Source organism: Dipteris shenzhenensis, chromosome 23 (genome assembly GCF_047967505.1).
Source record: "Dipteris shenzhenensis isolate YYH24624 ecotype China chromosome 23, Dip_SZ_1.0, whole genome shotgun sequence".
Taxonomy (NCBI): domain Eukaryota; kingdom Viridiplantae; phylum Streptophyta; class Polypodiopsida; order Gleicheniales; family Dipteridaceae; genus Dipteris; species Dipteris shenzhenensis.
The window spans coordinates 42,227,754-42,241,367 of NC_141618.1; the positions used below are offsets into that span (position 1 = coordinate 42,227,754).

Consider the following 13,614-nt stretch of genomic DNA (forward strand, 5'->3'; position numbering starts at 1 on the left):
GAGCGGGCGTTGTGGAAGCTGTGGGTAGTAGAACGGTCCCCGTTGAAGGTTTGGAAGGCTTTCCTGTTCACTGGCTTGTTGTAGTTGGAGCTATGGTGACTGGCGCCGAGAGCTATGGAGCCCGTCAAGTCGTTGATGCTAGCTATGTTAGGGAGCTGATTGAAGGAGCCGTCGGTGGCTGTGGTGGCTGTGAGAGCCTTGGAGATCGCGCATTCGGTGGCGGTTGGAGAGGTTGCAGAAAGCAGCAATCGATCGCTGTTGCACCTTGGGAAGCCGTGTGGAAGGCGATAGAGTTAGCCGTGTTGTCGTAGAAGCTTGTAGAGGCGCATGCAATAGTGCTACTGGAGTTGGACGCCTGTAGATGGTTTAGGAGCCGTGAGTCTTGAGATAGCCTGTAGACTGGAAGCTCGGAGGCTTGTAGAGATAGAAGTCTCCCATTGCTCCACTGTGGGACTGCTTGGAGAGGCTGCTTGGAGAGGTTGTTGTTGGTGGCGGCTAGGAGTTGGAGCCTAGTGCTATGCAACTTGTAACGAAGACCTTTGTATAAATGGATGCTCAAAATTGTGTGGGGGTGTGGATTTCTATGTGAGAGCATACGTATCTACTATGGTCTACACCCATTGTTGGTAAGGTCGATGGCTGAAGGGAGAGCCGTTTGAAGTAGCTTGAAGTTCGTAGAGGTCGTGTCACATTCGGTTGTATGCCAGGAGCTGGGGAGCCGTCGTTGTAGAATCCCGATCGTTGAAGGCTGAGCCTTAGTCGCTTAAGCCTTAAAGCTTGGAGTAGGCTTTGCTTGGTCATAGATGCACTGTAGAAGCTCGTTGTCTCGATGATGTAGACTCGTAGATGCACTGGAGAGTCGAGACTAAGGGTAGAAGCAAAGGCTCTCTCTCACATAAAGTGCAAAGGCTCTCTCTCAGAAAGGAATCTCTCAGCAGAAATCTCTCTTTCTCACTGAATTTTCTAAGAACCTCCAAAGATCTCTCTCTATTGCTCTCAATGGATAACTCTCAATCTATCTCACAATGGAAATCCTCACAAAGAACTCAAGCAATGAACGAAAAACTCTCTCTCGTTCAATAGATCTCTCACAAACTATCAAAAGAGATGAACGGAAATTCCTCTCAAATGGACAGAAATTTCTCTCAACGGAAGTGAAGGGAAGAATCTCACAATCACTCAAGAGAACTCTCAATCTCACAATCTCTCTCACACTCTCAAGAATCTCAATGTCTCAGCGGAAGTCTCAGCGGAAGACAAGGATGCTGTGATACCATGACAAAATATGAAGAGGGGAGAGGAGAAGAGTGGAGATGAGGAGAGAGGGCACAGCTAGAGAGCACACCACAAATGACTAACTGTACACTAGATTTAGTTGAAAAAATAGAATATATACAAACCCTTTTAGGGTTAGGGTTAGGGGATATAACCCTTTCCTTTATAGCACTCTATAAGGTTAGTGCTATGCACATATGATCACGTGATGGTGCTATGCACACATGATCACATGATGTTGAGCGTGAACTCTCAACATCATCATGTAGCTTTCACATTGTTAATTATGCTTCTTGACAGTGTTTGTTACAGGCATAGTTGACCATGATGACATCATCTCCACCATGTTTAGAGAGCAATCTCTCATGGAGACGAAGAGTCATTTGGGAATCTGGGAAGAAATCGAGCTCTCGCATGCGGTGGCAATGTTGGATGCAAAGACAGTAAGGCCATTGGGTGGCCATGATCCATCTTTTAAGGCTTTCCTCACCTAGTAATTCATGTTCCATAGAAGTTTGTTCCAAGAGCTCCTCTCTCAACTTAATTAGCTTCTTTGCTATGTTGTGCAAGCGTTGCATTGCCCACCTTAACTCCTCCGCCTTAGATCCCTCCTCCTTCATTGCCTCTTGGAGGCCCCATAAAGTCTCTTTCCGCGATATGAAGTCTTCCCATAGGAGCATAGAATAAGGGTCAAATGTGGGATGATGCAATAGCAAAAGCTTTACATGCATTCTATGTTGCCTCCACCTGGTAGCCTCCATGGGTTCTAGATTTGAATCTTGCACAAAAGGGGCTAATTCTCTCCTCATATGTAGTGTCTCCTCCATTTCACGCAACTGGGTGCCTTGGGCAGCAACCGGAAAGGTGACAAGTGTTGTGAGTTTCCACATCTCCTTGATGGCCAATTGGACCACCTGTCTTGCTGAGCTTGCCAGGTCCTCTATAGCGTCAAGGCTGGCTTGCTCTAAGCCCTTGGCATCAAGGTGCTTCACTTTGTGCTCTAATGTCCATCGGAATTCTTCATGGGACCATACGATTTTTCCTAGCTGGGGGTTTGGGTCCTCTATGAGTATTCCTTGTGCTCTCTTAAGACGGTCGATTCTTTCTTGCGCCTTGCGGAGTAGCCTCTTAGTGTCTGCTGCTGCTTCAGAACGAGAGACGAGTCTTATCAACGTCGACATTTTGCTTGTCAATCCGAAATCCTCACTCCGATGCATTACTGTCATGATATAATCAAGGGAATGGAGTCTCGTGTGTATAGCCACCAGGATCTGCTTCTGAGCATCTTGCACCTCAATCGCCATCTTCCTCATTTCTTCCTTCCTTTCCCTGCTTGGCTCCTTGAAAGTCTCGTGCCATTCCTTCCACCAAGTCTGGACAATTGCCGCAAAAATCTGCTCCCTTGACTTGTTAATAGCATCCTGAGTCTCCCTGCGTTCAATCACAGTCGCAAGCCACGCCTCCCTGTTTGCCTGATTGACCTCACGAAGCACATCCTCACGCCTCCGATCATACTCCTCATACATCTTTCCCATTCTCTCTTTCAACACTCTCCTCCTCTCAGCCATCGTCTCCTGCGTCACCATTCGCTCCTTCCTCACCATACCTTCCTCAAGTACCTCCTCCCACCTCCACTCTTCCCCATCAACGTTCTCCCAATCCCCTTCTCTACCCTTCTCTTCCTCAAGTACCTTCGCCGCCCACCTCCACTCTTCCCCATCAACGTTCTCCCAATCCCCTTCTCTACCCTTCTCTTCCTCATAAATTTTGTCCCAAGTAAATGACCTCTCGTACAGCTCCCACAGCCTACTCACTCGAACCTCGTGTAATACCAATTCCTTCAGCTCCCTTAAGCCTTGTAGCTTGGAGCATATCTCCGCTACCGCCACATCCCTGCACCTTGAAATCCGAAGTTTCTCCAAGGACGATGGCAGTTCAATGTAAGTCAATGGAGGTGGCCACCGCAGATCCTTCCAAGATTCACCCACTGGGAAAGGCCCCATGGATCTCCCTCCACACAACAAAATGTCTACCACGTTCAAACTGAGTTTACGAATGTTGATGCAAAATCGCACATCTGTTAACCTGCTCATGGGGCAGTCCCATAGTTGTAAGGTTTCCAAACGTGTAGATCTCTCCACCACTTCCATCACACTGTCAGGCACATTCCCCCATCTCTCCAGGCTCAGGCATGCAGCGTCGCTTGACATAATGAGGTGAGTCTCGCCCATCAATCCTTCCACCTTCAGCAACCGCGGACAAAACCATTTCGTAAATGTGAATAGACGAGTTGCCCCGCTCAAGCGAACGTAGCGCAAGCGATTGCAGTGCCTCAAATTCAAGGCTTGCAAGTTTTCAGAGGTACCCAAATTCAGCTCCTCTACACAGTCCATGTATGCCAAACAAACCGACCTCAGCTGCTCGCACCCTCTCAAATTCAGCTTCTCGAGCATTTCGCACTTTGAGACAGTCATGCATTTTAGACTCTTAAAAGATGGTGTATTCATTTCCTCAAGACTGCTGCAGAGTGAGATACTCAACCATGACAAGCTATCCAACCTCTCCAAACTCAAATTTCTCAATGGGCACATACTTATCTCTAGGCTCACCAAAGAGGGAAGCCCCTGCAAATCCAATTCCTCCAAGTTCTCGCAGCTCCTTAGACTCAGCAGCTCTAATTTTTGGAACCTGGGGGACAACTGCAGGCTTCTGAACTTTCCTTTCACAAAGCCTATGCGTTCTATGTGCTCAGCCACCCTTAGGAACTTGCGTGTAGGATCTTGCTTCACACCTCTCTCAAAAACAAATCTAGGAGTCTCAGGCTCTATGCAAGCCTTCCTGTATGCCGTTTCCCGGTAAAGCTCGTGGACGCGAATATAATCATCATCCTTGCTCCAATGCTCTACCAGCGCCTTGGTCTTCAAAATACGTAGCTGTGGTGCATAACAATCCAAGAAACCCACTCAGGACATTCCCGTAAAGTAAATCATTTCATCATTCTCCACAAACATAGACTCTCTATGCAGTAACTTCAAGTAAGCAAGAAAATTTAACTAGAAGAATGGTGTTCGAACATACACATCTTTTCAGGTCTTCCTTGGAGTTTCCCTCGTACATTGTGTCACTCAGCCAGTCACAGACTTTGCCCACCGTCCCTGATTCCTCTGGAGTGTACAAAGCGATGTCCAAAAATATATCTTTGTATTCTGCACGGGGCAATCTACAATAGCTTTCTTCAATGCCATAGAAAAGTTTGTGCTGGAAATCCGTACAGAAATGAAGATCCAAATTTTTAGCGTCCCACTGCGAGGGATCGCTTTCCAATTGGCCAGCAAAGACCTTAAGAGCTAACGGGTGAAAATGGTAGCCGTTGTCTTCTTGAAAGCGACACTGCTCCACAACACAGTCGAGAATCTCATGTTGGCGCTTGGTGAGAACCCATCTTGGTGAAAAGTTCTTTAGTTGAAGAACCATTTTCTTGGCTTCCTCTTCTTTCAAACTAGGAGTAGCCACACACCGACGAATGCCAAGGTATGTCGAAAGAACGTCTCGACTCCTTGCAGTTACCAATACCATACTTTCAGGAGCAAACTGTAATGTGAGAATTTTTCTAGCAACATCTATCGAATCGGTTTCGATATTGTCTGAAACATTATCCAACGCCAAGAACACGCTTTGCTTAGGGATTCGATCCTGTAGAAGCTTGTAGGCCTACAAAAAGCGGAAACAAAACAGGTAAGGTGCAGAGAAAAAACAGTTGTCACGCAACCCTGGTGAAGAATTCAAAGCTGTTACCTGCTCCTTCGTATTTACATGCCTACTCAGAAAATCGTCGTTTGCTCCAGTGAGTTCCTTCAAAACCTTGTGCAGCAGCATAACAACACTACTGTCCTTACTGCCAAATTCTGCGTGACACACTCTGCCACAGAACTTCCCAAACAAGCGATCGCGCAAACACATGCACAGTGTCGATTTGCCTCTTCCTCCAATACCATAAACACCGATCCTTTGATCGACAGTGGTCGATTCGAAATGCTGTAGAATCGTCTGTAAACAGAATTCCAGACCCGGTGAGCACATTCCACTTTGGCATAATCCTAATCTACCAAAATACATATGACAAAAGATCGAGATGACCCTAACCTCACAAAATCGCTCCATCCCCTGCAAATCAGATAGATCCGAGGTCGTTTCTGGAGGAACTATCCTTGAGATAGTTTGGACAATCTCTTTTCTCAGGTTCACGTCACCATCAAACTTGCTAGACACCAAGGCATTTATGGGATTCAATGCATTAATCGCTGCTTGCCAGTCATCCAGGTCCAAAGACTTATCCTTACGTGCCAATTTTTTCCATTGTTTTCGCCAGTCATCCTTGAGATCTTCCGGCAACAGTTTGTAAAATACCGGAAGAATCACCATTTCTGACTTTTGAGCTTCATTCCGACATTTCTGTGCTTTGATAAAAGCAGCCAATTCCTTCATTGGCCATTTCGATCCAAGGAACTCCCTGGATAGAAGAACAACAGCAACCCGGCACTGTCTACAAGCCTTGTAGATAAGCTCGGGAAACTTTTCTCCTTTCTCTAGACTGTCTGGGCGCTTGTCAAAAAATGGATTATACCCAAAACCTAGCAAATCTTCGCACAACTGCTCAACGAAGTCTTTCTGTTTGCCACTGTGGCTCAGAAAAATCGTGTGTTTTGGTAACAGCTCAGGCTCCGGTCTGGAGTACAGCATGAACCCGACCGTAATCAGAAAACGAGGAATCAGACTACAGTAGATCTATCGATGTTAGCAAACGAAAAGCACAAAAATGGGCTAATGCTGATGGCGAAATCGGAATGACAGGGGACAGATACGTACAATGGAGGAGCGCGAGAAGACGATGAAGCGAAATCGAGCTGCATGCTGTTGGTCTGCGGAGGTCGAACAGGAAGGTAGACTGGGAATTAGCACGACTGAGGCGGATCTAAAGGAGGAACGACTCTCCGTTCTACTGATTGATGTCGTAACGGGAAATCGACTCCTCTTGACATGAGAGACACGGTTCACGTCCATATGGACTAAAAGTGGACTTTGACCAATAGCTGAGATGAGCCCCCACATGATAGTCTCCACCTCCAATCCTCAGCCCAACTCCTTGGCCAAAGAATGAGATGAGCACCCTCCTTCTATAGTGATACTCTGCCCAACTCCTTGGCCAAAGAAAAGAAATGGACACGGAAATGCACCCACCTCTTAGTGTCAAGCTCCGCCCAACTCCTTGGCCAAAGAAAAGAAATGGATAGGAAATGCACCCGTTGGAGGCTTAACCTACCTCTCCCACAGGGACCTACAAGATTCCTGGCCACTCATCCTTTAGCCTTTCATTCTATCATGACCATCGGATGGTGTGAACCACCTCTCTCGGTAGCCATCCTCCTCTCCATTTTGTTCCTCCATGTCTGGGCACATGGTGTGAACCAACTAGTACTCTTGAAAAATTCAAGGACCCTGTCGGTGCCACCTTCTCTTGATCTGAAATGCTGAAATTTTCGAGGAACCTACAGGTGCCACCTAATCTTGATCTGAAATAATGAGAGATTCCAAGAAATACATATTCCAAGCAAGTCAATGACTTTTGTCCCTACAATAAACTAGGCAATCATAAATTAGAAGCCTGGAAGAAAATGCCATGCATACATATGTTGCAACATGTCATACTGTGATGTCATTCTCTTTAACCTTCTCTAGAATTCTTGTGAGTAGAAACCAAGGTGACGTTCATAATGTTGTGGACCTAGCAATTTACTTGCATAGGATGTGCATCAATCCATCATAAGTCATGAGTGGAATGAGACAAGTTATGATGTCCATGTTGCTTGGGTGAGTGTGATGAACTCTTGTATAGTCATAACCATCCAATTGTTTATTGTATTCCATTATGAGAATGAAATTAGGTGTTGCACCTCTTTTGGTATGTTCACGCAAGGAACTAAGATTAGGGGAACCTGGATCTTTATGTGCTTCAACTTATGGTAATGTGCATATGAATGACCGTTGTACTTGTGTACATCATGCGGCAAATGTATTCTAACATAGTTATGCAGTGAATCTAATTTTAGGAGTGTGTAGGTGTGTGTGGTTAACTTAGTGTGGAATACATGTCAATGTTTCTGATCGTATACTGATTACATATTCTCACGCCAAAATCATCTTGGCAAGAGAATTGTACTTGTAGTGTGATTAATTACACGTGATCACAATATTGCAAAAGTAACACAATTTTCAAGACCATCTTTGATTGAACACAAATGTGCAAAGCGATTCCAACCACTTTTGCTTCTGACCAAAATGAGGAATAGTCTCCCTGTTTATTACAAACAAAGCAAGAAGTGAGGTGCACTCACTCAAACACCTTCAAGTCACTCTGCTTACACTACCAAAATGAGGAGTAGTCTCCCTCTTTATTACAAAGAAACCAAACAGCGAGACATAGTCACGTAAACACCACCGGGTCACTTTGCATACACTACCAAGTCACTCTGCATCAAAAGCAATCACGTGACCACAAGTCTTGATAGTGAAGTATCCTATGGGCTTCAACTTCAGTAGCATGGGCCAACGCGCAAGGCACTGTCCTCATGTAGAACCATGAAATGGGTTTACAAAGAGACAACATTGTCCACATGAGCACCAACAATTTGAATAGCAACATCGGAGCCATCCTGGATCACTATATGGCACTTAAGAGAATGCACTGCCACAGTAGGATGTCCAGCACCACAAGTGTAACAGTAAGGATGCTCTGGATCTTATCACCATTAAAAATCTCATCCCTAACCATGAACGGTGAACTTGAAGGGTGAACATGTATATATTGTAGTTTCTTTTTAAAGCAATGTTATGTAAAGTTAGTCATCTTGTGTGTGCACTCCTCTCTCTGTCACCCACATCTTCTTCTTCAACAATGGTTAGACTCTTGTACCGTGTGCAAGTGAAGAGAAAGGGAAAGAGCAAGTGAGTGGGAGAGAAAGAGTGAGAGAGTACACCATAGAAGCCTACAATATACAAATCTATTGAAGAATGAAGAGAAATGAGAATATATACAACTTACACTTTAAAGTTAGGGTTTCCCCATGTCCTATTTTAGGTTCCTCTGTAGACCTTAGTGTATGGTGCAAGCTACACAACTCTCAACATTCCTAGAAGTATGTTTCTCTTCTTGTGAAGTTCATACTTCACTTCCAATTCTTGCAAAGGAAATCATTTAGATCTAACTTGAGTTGATAGACTTGCAGTTCAAGGCTACAAGATCATCACTTCATAGGGCATTGATAACCTTTCATGGTTACAATTAGAACGGGGTGCTACAACTCCTAGTGTCCTAATACTCCACATGTGTAGCTTTTGGAGACTGTGGACACAGAGGTAGAAGAATCAAATGATGAGGTGGTGTGTGCAAAAGCTAGGAACCAGCATGTCAAATTTTATGGATCTTCTCTCCCCTAATCTCCCATCATCTTCAAATATGGGGAGTCAATAGGTCCTTCCATGCATGCTTAGGTTAAGTTGTTATTCCTTCATCTACCCTTTCTCCTCCCTTGATAGATGTGAATGTATAAATCCTTGAAGGATTTGACTTAACTTTTTCATGAAGAAAGTGTTGTGATAAGCTAGAGATCCTAGTAGTAGCTAAGGCCAATGCAAGAGTTGACCTTGAGACCAACAATGACACTTCTCCAACTGATTCGTCAAGCCTCATTGCTCTAGAAGAAATGAATATTTGACATACTTGAGATTTTATTGAATATTCCATGTGGGACACTAAGGATGAGTACAATAAACTATGAAAGATATCACCCAATGGTCATTGAGATAGATGATGGGCTACTCATGGAGCTTGATGCAGAGCTCGATTGATTCTCCTCCACAAAAGGGAGTAGAAAATTAAATTGATTCTCTTCCACAGGGGGGGAGGATCTTTTGGGATACCTTCCCTCCAAGGTAGGGAAAAGTTTCAAAATTTGAAGTTTGTTGATGTGACATTTGGGTTTTGTAGCTATTTTGGGCCAAAAAGTCTCATCAAATCAACATTGGGAAATTGATCCAAGGCATGTTGGTATGGCATGGGTAGTTTGCATTGTATTTGATCGACAAAATCCTTTTCAAACTTTGGGAGGCTATCATCTATTTGCATTTTTTCTTATATTTGCAACGTTGGATGACCAATTGTGTGGCTACAAGAGAAATGGAGATGCTCATCAAGTTCTAATTTGAATTGACTAGTGTGTGCTTAGAGGTGTAGATGCCAATGCGAAGCATCCCTTTAGATGGTCCATAATGGGTTTGACAAGAAGCTCTCCATCAAGGGTCTAACAAGAAGGTGTGCATTTTTGTAAGCAAGTGCAAGCTCTTAGCAAAGGATGCTATCTATCAAAAGTGACCAATGATATTGTGATTGATTTGATTGTATGTGTAATTGTGTGGGTCTTGGCAGTGACTCACGTGTCGTGGGGATGTTGAATAGATGATGCTAATGGAGCCTCCACTCCAAGCTGCTCCTTTTGAGAGCAATGCAAGGCACGAGCCATCCGCAAGTGTCACTCAAGCGGCCTCCGGATTGTTGCAATGTGGTTCCACGCGAGAAAGAGGGAAGAGGAAGAGGGGAGAGGAGAGGGGAGGGGCGAAGAGAGGGGAGAAGGGAGGGAGAAGGAGAAGGGAAGAGGAAAGTGAAGGGGGATGGAGTGGCAACCACACATAATGGAAACAAGGGAACACCCAAAACACTCTCTTGGAAGAGAAGAGGGAGCTTGTATTCAAATTTGTGCAAACAACAATGAAGACCAAAGTCAACCATTTGGCCTTTTATACAAGTCACCTTTTGAAGGGAGGGCCAACCTTAACCTTTTTATACCACTCTCTCTTCTCATTCTTTTACCATCCTCTTGGGCCCATCTAGCTCCAAGACACAATGCTGGCTCTATGGACTTGCCATTGTCCATCACATCACTTAACCAGCGGTGGCATATTGTTAACCAATCTGTTAACATTCCCCCCTTCTTGATCTCGATCTAGTCCTCTAGATTGTGCAACGTTCATAATTGTTAGAGTGTTGTCAATGAAGATAATGCAAAGTAGTCTTTCATGTGCACTGGGGTGAATCTTCTTTTGGTCCATTGCAGCAGAGGGATGTAGTGGCTCCTTGTTATGGAATGATTGTTTGGAATTATGGATGAGTGATTCTTTTGCAACGAGCACCTCAAGGTTTGAGTGAGCCGAGTTGAGTACTTGTGACCATTCAAAGAAGGAATAAGAAAAAGGAAAAGAAAAATCTAAGGGGTAAGTTATTAGGAAGAAGGTGCTAGTAGGGATTGATGTAAGATCCTAGTGGTGTTGGTGCCAGCAGAGTAAGTAAAGTGCATTCTCATGCTCCTCTTAAGTCCCATATTTTATTTGAGTGAGACTTCTAATGGATTCTCGACAGACTATGTCGTTGACATGCCATGGTTGAACATCCGGAGTTGTGCATGACATTTTGTTTTGCTTCTTTGCATTGAAGTTCTTTCAAAATCCATTTTATTGAGGGCTTTGCTTGGAAGTATTTGAGCCCAATAAGGTTATGGCACCATCTAGAGCTTTATTTTTTTGAGTCATGAAATCAAGAGGAGTCTGATAATACACCATACAAACCCCTAAAATGAGGACTATGGCTAAAGAGGTTTATAGAAGCGGGATTCTAGGAAAGGATTCTAAGCTAGAACTAAAAGAAAAGAGGATGAGTAGAAGTTAGATAGTTAATGGTGATGTTAGTAAAGGAATGTGAAAAAAGCTTTGAGGGTCACAAGAAACTCATCCAAACGCATATTGGTGTGATCACCTTCAACTTGGAGTTGAATGCATCCTTGAGAGCTGCTTGTGGAGAACCACTTGTCATTCCACGTGTGAACTCCAATTCAAGACCCTGACGACTTAGGCATAAGTCTGTGCCCTGTTTTGTTTTGGCTCTATTGAAGGGGTGTGTTGTTAATGCTGATTGGTGAATCGACTTTCCATAGTGTTTCTAGCTTATCTCCCCAACTAAGGAGCCATTGGGCTGATGCACTTGTGATTTGCTGAGTGTGCCGTGTTGAGAACTTGAAGAGGACTGACCTTTATTTTCACGTAGGACTTCCACAGGTGACATATTGACCAATTGTGACCCAAACCTAGCAAGGACATCCTTCTGTAGACCAAAGGAATATGAATTGTATAGCTATTTGGGACCTAATGTAAGTTTGATAATCACTTGGAAGGAGAGTCACTAAGACATCACTGGAGATCTTTCTTGGCAAGCAGTTGTCATCCCGTTGATAGCAGCATTGCTTGAAATTCTTTGAGATCCTTGATTGCAGCAATAGGTTCTTGTGAAGCTACTCCACTTTTAGGAGTAGGTTCTTGTGGATCTACTGTTGGCATGTTTGTTGTTGTCAGTGTTGCACCATTGAACTTTGCGATCTCCCACATGTACCATTTCTATGATACTCACCGTAATAAAGTGATATATGTTCTATGTGTTAAGTGTGAGTAGGATCGCAATGTCTCAGAGATCTTTTGATTTTGTTGATCCCAAGTTTCAGCTGAGAAAGTTGTCAAGGATGAAGATAATTCGTTGTTCACATTGGAAGGTTCTTGTGTGGCTTCCATTGTGTTGGGAATTACTTGTGTGGCCAACTCTTGTGTAGCTTCCCTGAGGATAGATGCCAAATTTCTCACTAAGGAAGGTTCTTGTGTGGATCCCAATGTGAATTCAGCTTCCGTCTTGGTAGGTTCTTGCATTATTGTCTCTTTTTTCAAGACAGGTTCTTGTGTTACTGCCACTTGCCTTGAAGATGATGCAATAAATTGACATGCCTTTTGATAGACTTGCGGTCGAGCAGATTCTTGTGTTACTGTCTCCCTTTTTGAGACACGTTCTTGTGTAACTACTTGAGAGGCAGGGATTTAAAATAAAAATAAAGTACTTGAGAGGGAGGGAGAGTAAAAGAGAGAGAGGAAAGAGAGGGAGAGTAAAAGGGAGAGAGGAAAATAGAGAGAGGAAGAGTAAAAAAGAGAGAGGGAGAGATGTTTGTTTATGTCTCAGTCACAGGCTAGGAGATGATCCGCTTCAGTCAATCGTATTCGCCTCGCCTCGACTAATGTGTATAATAGAGTAAAGATTGAAGTCGGGCAATGGCTCACATCTACCAGTTAAGCACTTCCCATACTTGGCCCTTCACATACAACCTACAGATTGCAAACCAAATTGGCTTCATAGCTTCCACTCTCTTCCAAAACATTGGGTTACTAATAATCAACACCCTTAGGTCTCCAAATTCGTTATGAGAGTTGTTTGAGCATGCCTTGGCTATCCACTCTACCGCTTCTGCGATGAATAGCATCTTCGTTACAAGGGCCTGCTGCTTTAACAACTGCTCCATCATTATATAGTTTGTGCCAAAGTGCGTTTCATCTGGATTTAGAAGCTCTAGCGGGTGACTTGCAGGCTGATGGTTCTTGATTATGCCTAGTAATTGCTCATGGTTAAGAAAGTACAACACGACCTTTCGTGTCTCATCCACAAAAACTTTGAAGAAGTTTTTAACTGCTGGCACGAGCATGGCGATGCCCAAATATGTTGATATCTACGATTTATAATTTTCCCAGCGTTTCAACAATTCTTGGCATTATCAGTAATCAGTCGAATAATATTGTCAGGACCAATATTTTCAATGCATCTACTTAACTGCTCTGCAATGAATTCTCCCCTCTTAGCCTCATCGCTTGTATCAATTGACTATCGAAAAGCCTCCCCTTTGAACGCAACATGACGTTGATCAAGGGCCGCTTGCTAACATTCTTCCATCCATGTGATATGATGGTGCAAGCAGTTTTCTCAATGCCATCATAAACCACTTGTTGCATCTCCTCTTTCATCCTATTGTAGTAAGCATCGAACATGCTGTTACAGACATCACCATAACTAGGCATTGTAATACCCAGCCCAGCTTTAGCGATAGAGGCCATGGCTTTTTTCCAATGTGGGCTTTGCACCATGCTCAATGGATATCCTGTGCAATATATAGCTTCAAACACATCTTCTTGTGCTTTCTCGATATGTTGTGCTTTGAAGGAAGCTTCGAGGGATTGTTGTTGCACACGTGCATGGGAATTCAAACGAGGCACATTACTGCATTGTCCTCTTTCCATCTGCACATTCGAGCAGCTTGCCGACTGTGCAAGGGATCCAACACCACTACTATGTGTAGTTGCACTTTGCGAACAACTTTCCATAGTCGCCGATTGCTCGCTCGGGGTTTCAAGACCCATGGTTCTTTC

General features: G+C 44.0%; 1 protein-coding gene across 1 annotated transcript; it reads right to left on the reverse strand.

Annotated features, from left to right (window-relative positions):
* Positions 1-1,559: 1,559 nt before the first annotated feature.
* LOC147887398 (uncharacterized) lies at positions 1,560-12,896 on the reverse strand. Its single transcript, XM_087394304.1, has 8 exons — positions 12,657-12,896; positions 6,142-6,194; positions 5,419-6,001; positions 5,071-5,322; positions 4,354-4,986; positions 3,885-4,208; positions 2,967-3,734; positions 1,560-2,894 (listed from the first exon to the last, which is right to left on the reverse strand). The coding sequence occupies exons 1-8, from the start codon at positions 12,894-12,896 to the stop codon at positions 1,560-1,562; spliced, it is 4,188 nt and encodes a 1,395-aa protein (XP_087250430.1).
* Positions 12,897-13,614: the final 718 nt, after the last annotated feature.

Bases quoted from the DNA above. Each gene is read 5' to 3' on its own strand.
- LOC147887398 (XM_087394304.1), bottom strand. From the start codon at position 12,896: ATGCTCGTGCCAGCAGTTAAAAACTTCTTCAAAGTTTTTGTGGATGAG. The intron at 6,195-12,656 runs GTAGAGTGGATA...CGACCTCCGCAG, and splicing joins TGCTATTCATCGCAGAAGCG to ACCAACAGCATGCAGCTCGA. The intron at 3,735-3,884 runs GTGAGCCTAGAG...ACTGTCTCAAAG, and splicing joins TGCAGGGGCTTCCCTCTTTG to TGCGAAATGCTCGAGAAGCT.